The 6,424-nt window shown below is 41.3% G+C and overlaps 1 protein-coding gene across 1 annotated transcript; it reads left to right on the forward strand.

Annotated features, from left to right (window-relative positions):
- Positions 1-2,060: 2,060 nt before the first annotated feature.
- LOC118408374 lies at positions 2,061-6,309 on the forward strand. The gene is made up of 9 exons (XM_035809138.1): positions 2,061-2,112; positions 2,463-2,711; positions 2,977-3,087; positions 3,230-3,478; positions 4,117-4,212; positions 4,425-4,520; positions 4,707-4,868; positions 5,176-5,343; positions 5,548-6,309. Exons 1-9 carry the CDS (start codon positions 2,082-2,084, stop codon positions 6,219-6,221), a joined length of 1,836 nt encoding a protein of 611 aa, XP_035665031.1. The 5' UTR covers positions 2,061-2,081; the 3' UTR covers positions 6,222-6,309.
- The last annotated feature ends 115 nt before the right edge of the window (positions 6,310-6,424 follow it).

The raw sequence follows: 6,424 nt of genomic DNA on the forward strand, positions 1-6,424 counted from the left end.
TCCTTGAAAAACCGATAGATATGTTCAAGATGAAGATTGAGTTACATTTTGGTAGTGCCCCCCTCCCCACTTGTTCTTGGGAGTTTGTGTCATGTGTTACATCCTATATCACTGATGAAACTTACAACACCTCAAAGAGTCTAATATACTAATGTATGTGAGTGTCCGTTTGTACGTTTCTACGTGACTATGGTCGTTCACACATTTCCGTGAAATGTGAACTGAAGTTTATTCTGTTTTTGAGACGTTTGTGTCTAGAAAAAATATTTTTCTTTGTCCTGCTTGTTCCCTAAGTACTATGGAGACTTTAACTGTTGTTTTGATTCACGCAAAAGCTGACTTTCCCTTGTGTTTGTCATCGGAAGCAAAATTGTTGAAACATGGAAATATTTCACATAGTTGGTGCGAAAATGATCAGCTCGGTGGGTCAGCTTTGTCAGATAGGTGAAATTGAACGTCTGGGCGATAGTGAGCCAATGTCATTCTTGTCGGAGCAACGCAAAGAGGATGGCAGACTTCACCCCTTCATCCTTATAGCCTTGCTAGTAGGGGAAGTAGGTAAAGACAGGAACGATGTACTAACTACTTCAGTACTTCACTACCACTAAACCACGTTGACACGATGTCACGGCAATATCTGTGAAAGAGGCGGGCTGCTGGCAGACTGCCAGAATTGTGCACTCAGGTGTTTGTCGCTAGAGGGGTCAAAGGTATTGTTGTTCCACCTGGTAAGGTCAGGTCAACAAAATTGGGACTTTCCACCAGGAACCAAAATGGCGGAGAACCACAGTGTACAGTAGGTCCTCAGTAACTGCTGCCGTACTTTTGAAGGATGTATGACCACCAAACGGACCAAAAACGTACGTTGAACCTTCTTGAGTATCTTAGATTAGTCCAGTGGGGTTGTCTTTGGATGAACATTGAAAGTAATAGCGCCTCGTTTCGTATCCTGCAGCTGCCACGTCAATTTTCGACATGTTTTTATCGATCTTATATTTGTAAGTGGGTGACACCCCTGATCTGTCCACAGTAGTTTTATGCCTAAAAAATGGATGATTACAGATAGTCATGTTTTTACTGAAAAATTGATAGATATGTGTTATGAGAAAAATCGATAAATATGTAAAAGTAGATTTTAGAAATGCCCCCTCCCCACCTTTTCAACTTTCTGCACCGTTGTATGAGACAAGACGGTCGGTTGTTTGTGCTGATCAGAGTTAGGGTTTGCGTACATATCATTGATAAAAAGGTCACCTCAAACGACCTCTGTAATATGAAGGTCGAGGGAGCAGGTCTTTTCGTTTCAAGGAGGTGGCTACGGCCGTAACAACGGAAGATATAGTTTACACCCTACATGAAACTGTTGCCGCTCATGATTATCTCTTGCACCGGTACCGTCGTCGTTGGCCAATTTGTGTTCTGTTATTCTATGTTGATGAGGACAAATAGTGCATGATTTATTAATAAAAAGACAGGATCTGGTATTGGCAAGTGCCACAAAGAACGATTCGGTGTTGACTAGTATCGGCTTTTTTATGTATTTTTCGTATTGTATTTTTTAAATCTTTATATCGTTTTCTTAATAGTCATGTCCTTGGGTTCTGCCTAAGTTGCCATTTAAGGTCTGTGCATCTGTGGTTCGGCTTGGATTTCGCAGCAAAACATCCTTCACTAAAACTTTAATAAAAGTCAGCAAACAAAACAAGAAGGCGGCTGGGGAGGGGGGCTTAATTACTTCCGGGTTACCAGAAAGGGGATTCCCCATGCTGGGGACTTCCAGTGACGTCATCCTGATATAAAAAGATGTTGCTTTGTGGGGTGGTAAGTGGGAAGGGCAACCTGTAAAGGTGTTTACATACCAAGGATCCGGGCAAACAACGTTGACATAAATTTTGTAACTATGTTAACTGAAGCAAAATATTTTTTCACCTAGATAGATATTCTGTATCACGTGCATTCCTCATTCAGAGATACATATTGGTGTAGGGTGATGTGTCAAAAAAAAACTTTTCCAGGTGAACTATGTTGTAGGTCATGTTTTTTTCAGGTCCTGTTGACACCGTGCGGCCTGCTATCTCATCATGGGTGAGGAAGGACAAGGAAGTGATGCAGGTCATGATCTTTGCAATGTTCATAACAACGTTATCTATATTATTCATTTTCAATGTGACATTAATTGGTGGCAAGACAAGAAGTACTAACGCATTTTACTAGTGAGAGGCTGCAGACAAGTAGTATTGATTGGTTGGCAATCTCTAGCATTTCGCAGCTGTTTAAACATGCTGAATTTCATACTTGTTATTAAAACCTTTGAACATAATAAACAAATAAAACTAACACAATACAGATCGATCAAATTACATACTCGGCAATAAGAAATCATTGCCTGAATCCCAGACTATGCTGCAAATATGAAACAATAGATAATCGATTCATGACAGACTTTCAATTCAACATTCCAGTTGACGTCGAGAAATATTTCGACAAAGTTATGAAGAAAGTAAGCCACAAGTGGGACGACCTGGCCCGGGAGCTGGGGTTCGACCGAAACGAGATCAAAGGAATCGCGACCACAGAACCCAGCCCTGACCACAGGTGCCGAGAGGTGCTGGATCGGTGGAGAAACAGGGAGGGAAGTGGAGCTACTCTACAGGTTCTGATGCAGGCTCTCATCAACATTGGTGAACGGCTGACTGCGGAGAGCTTAGAAGGTGTGTTAAACTGTGTTATCTTTGTTTAAATACAGTGTTATCACAACGTCCTGGTCTTAGACAGATTGCACTGCTATTGTCATGATATCCACCCGTGCCAAATACGTCCTGTTTTGCGAATAGTGATAACAAAATCATAGACATCTTTTTCGTGGCACTGGCATCTTCGTTCATTCATTACTTGATTGTCCCCTGCCCTGTGCCGCATTATAAAGATATGGGTAAAATTGCTGAGGAGTCTTTGTCTCATCTCAACATTTCTTAGGCAACAAACCCAGAAAGAAAAGGAAAAGAAAACGGAAAAAGAAAGCAGAGCAGATCCAGGAAGAAGACTCATCAGAGGAGTCATCTCTGGTGGGGAGTGACGCTCACGCTGGTAAGGTTGGCGTTATGAGATTTGTCATCTTTGTTAACTGGGAACTCAGTGTTTATTTTGATAAATGCATCTATATATATTCTGTGACTGCTGAAGTCATCGTATGTCGCATAACGTAAGGTACTGATTCCCACTTTTCCAGGACCTGTCCCCAGCCGCACGTATTTCCCACCTGTTGTCAAAGCTGTTGGGTCTTCATGGGTGAAGTTTTCAGAAGATCAACTGGGCCTGACAGCACAGGACATACACGCCATCCAACTCAGACAGCCTTACAGTAAACAGCAGCAGGCGCTCCAGGCCCTGGAGCTGTGGAGGGACAGGCGCGGCAGGAAGGCCTGTAGGGTCAAGCTGGCACAAGCTCTCAGGAGGGGAGGATTTCAGGACACTGCAGGTGGGCAAACTTATATGTAGTAGTCTCAAACTTCTACCCCTGTTTTTGAGTGTTGATAACAAGCCAAGACATCTATATGTAAACTAGTACCTTTGTACACTAACCTTGTGCTTATGCCAAAAAGCAACTGGATATGATTTTGGAAACGGTCAGACGTTTCAACTAGCATCCACTAGTTTTCCTCAATGACACTGAAGTGATCTGGAAGAAACAGGTCTTTTATACCCTTACTATGATATAGTATGAATGAAGACAATAGGAAACATGTAAGACAAATTCAGGCTAAAAGACAGTTTGGATTCAACTAGAAAACAAAGGTAAGGCAAAGTCAAGCTGAAGACAATTTGGGATTTCAGGGTATAAACGACCTGTTTCTTCCAGATCACTTCAGTGTCACTGACGAAACTAGTGGATGCTAGTTGAATGTCTGACCGTTTCCAATATCCAGTTGCTTTAGTAACTGCTTTTTGGCGTATCTTGTTACCTGGATGTCTAACCTTCATCGACCATAACCTCGTGCTTATTTATCCAACCGGCTACGAAGGGAATAGTTCGGCATCACTTGTATTTGCTAGTTTCTTAAGTCAAAATGGAAATGAGATCGAGAGTGAACCCAATTTTGCTGTTTCTACCATCAGACGAGCTAGACAGATACATAGGTCAAGACATCACTACCAATGGGATCAGCACAGAGGAGCCTGCGTGCATTCCTGACCACAGCCTACAATGGAAAGGTATTTTTTCGACGACGATACTCTTTGTAGGAATTATTGAAAGACATTACAGCAATATATCACAGTTATTGGAAATTAGGCAAATTTAGAATGATTTTCAAACCAATGCAACAGGACGCATGTGCAACCAATTTCGTTTCATGTCATTTTTTTTCAAAAGTGACATTGTGTTTGTTAGCATTTTCAAAAATGATGCCCTTTTCCTGTACCAGTGCACCCTCAGAAGAAGAGGAAGACACAAGATTCATGCGGATGTTCAGTTCAGTTAAAACAGGAATCAAAACAGCTCGACCATGACAAACGTACTGGTAAGTCATACTCTTGACTTTTGCTCGACATACTCCTGTAAATACACACTTTGTAATATGCTATGTAATGGCATCAACTATGACATCAACTAAACAATAATCTATTGTGTTTTTTTCCAGTAGAGAAACATGTAAAAGGCAATTTGAGAAATGTCAGGAAAGGATTAATGCCCCATTTTGTCATAGAATCAAATGGCACGAACACAGTGGTCCAGGGAAAAGAAGTCAACGGCGACGGAACACCGTATCCAAATGGGTGGAATGGCAATGGCTGTGACACAAACTCGACAAGTCAGCACTATGGAGCATCGAGTTCAACTAGTGGGGAAGAAACAGAGTCTGACAAAGGTGCAGTTACTAGTACTACAGTTTAGATGGTTGTAAAAAAAGATAACCTGTCATCCATTACTAAGCCTCCCTTCATTGTTGCATAAGTCATGCTTCATTCCTCCTCCGAGGAAGATTCTGGGTTATCTGTTTACCTTCATGCAAGACCATATCTCTGTGTGTGCAGATTACTCCTTGTTATACATGATTTTCCTCTGGTGAGGTAGACAAGAAACGGTGTTGGCAGCAGCTAAGATCTGTACATACGAGACTATGATTCTCCAGGTAACCACGATGTTAAATCTAGAATGTTGTTTATTTTCTGTAGTACTTTCTTCCACACAACAAGCAAATGTCGGACTGGAACGAAGACGGAAACAACAGGATAGAAAGAGGAAACAAAAGAGAAAGCCGGGTAAACTGAGTATGGCTGCAGGACAACAAAAAAGGATAAAGCTGGACCCTGAGACAAGGAGGACATCTGAGTCCATAAAAGGTGCACCTCTGATTAATCTAGATACACTGGAAATATGCCAAAATAGTTACATGTAAAATAGTTCAAGTTAAAACAGTTATGCTGCAAAGTCACAAAAGCTTGTAATATCTACTGTTAAAAGTCTATGAATAACATACAATGTGTGTAACGATACTTATTGTTGTGTCATTTCACATTTTAATACATGATTTTCTCACTTTACAGATGAAGCGGAGAAGAATGGTTCATCGGCTGCCAAACATGGCTGCCATCCTGATCAGACTGTGCCAAATTTTTTACTTGATGACAAAAACACCATTTATCACACTGTTGTTGAGAATGCTGAGAAAGTTTTTGACAAAAAAACTGTTCAGGATTATCGTGAATTTCAGAAATGCGTAAAATCACTGAAGGAAATTGCTTCAGCTGTACCTGATGATGATAGGTATAAACCAAAGCTTACGTCTGGGGCAAAATTGAAAATAAAGAAAAGAGTTAATGATAAGATTGCAGAAGTAGCTCAGGTAATTTTCAGAGGTAAAATACTTGATCGGAAAAACAGACAATCATATCACAAAATGGCGAAGTGCTTCAAACGATTCAAAGCCGCACTGAGAAAAGCAGAGGCAGGATGTGTGTTTTGCCATCTTGACTTCCCTGATGTCGGCTGCTATGACACATTTTGGCGAGGCTACAGTGACGGGAGCCTGTCTGACACCCTGACCCGGGAACTGATCACAGACGACATGAGGGCAGCAGAGGGAGGAGCAGACTTGTACATACATGTCCGAGTCTTGGACTCTGCTACAGAGGACGGAGACTTCTCGGACCAGGGTAAGTCATCTTTAGACATGACATCATCTCTCTACCTTGATATTTCAGGGTATGTCATCTCCTGATAGTCCTGAGAGTACTGTTGTAAAGCAGGGACGATTGTATACGATGGTTACGCTTTAGAACGAAGTAAGTGTAGCTTTCTGATGTTTTCACCCTCTACACATAAAACACACATGTATAGCAATGTGCTTTCAATATGCATGATGATGCATGATATAAATATTAAATCTATTTACAGACAAAGAGTGCTGAAAAATGTTGGACC

The sequence above is a fragment of the Branchiostoma floridae genome, unplaced genomic scaffold (genome assembly GCF_000003815.2).
Source record: "Branchiostoma floridae strain S238N-H82 unplaced genomic scaffold, Bfl_VNyyK Sc7u5tJ_1578, whole genome shotgun sequence".
NCBI lineage: Eukaryota > Metazoa > Chordata > Leptocardii > Amphioxiformes > Branchiostomatidae > Branchiostoma > Branchiostoma floridae.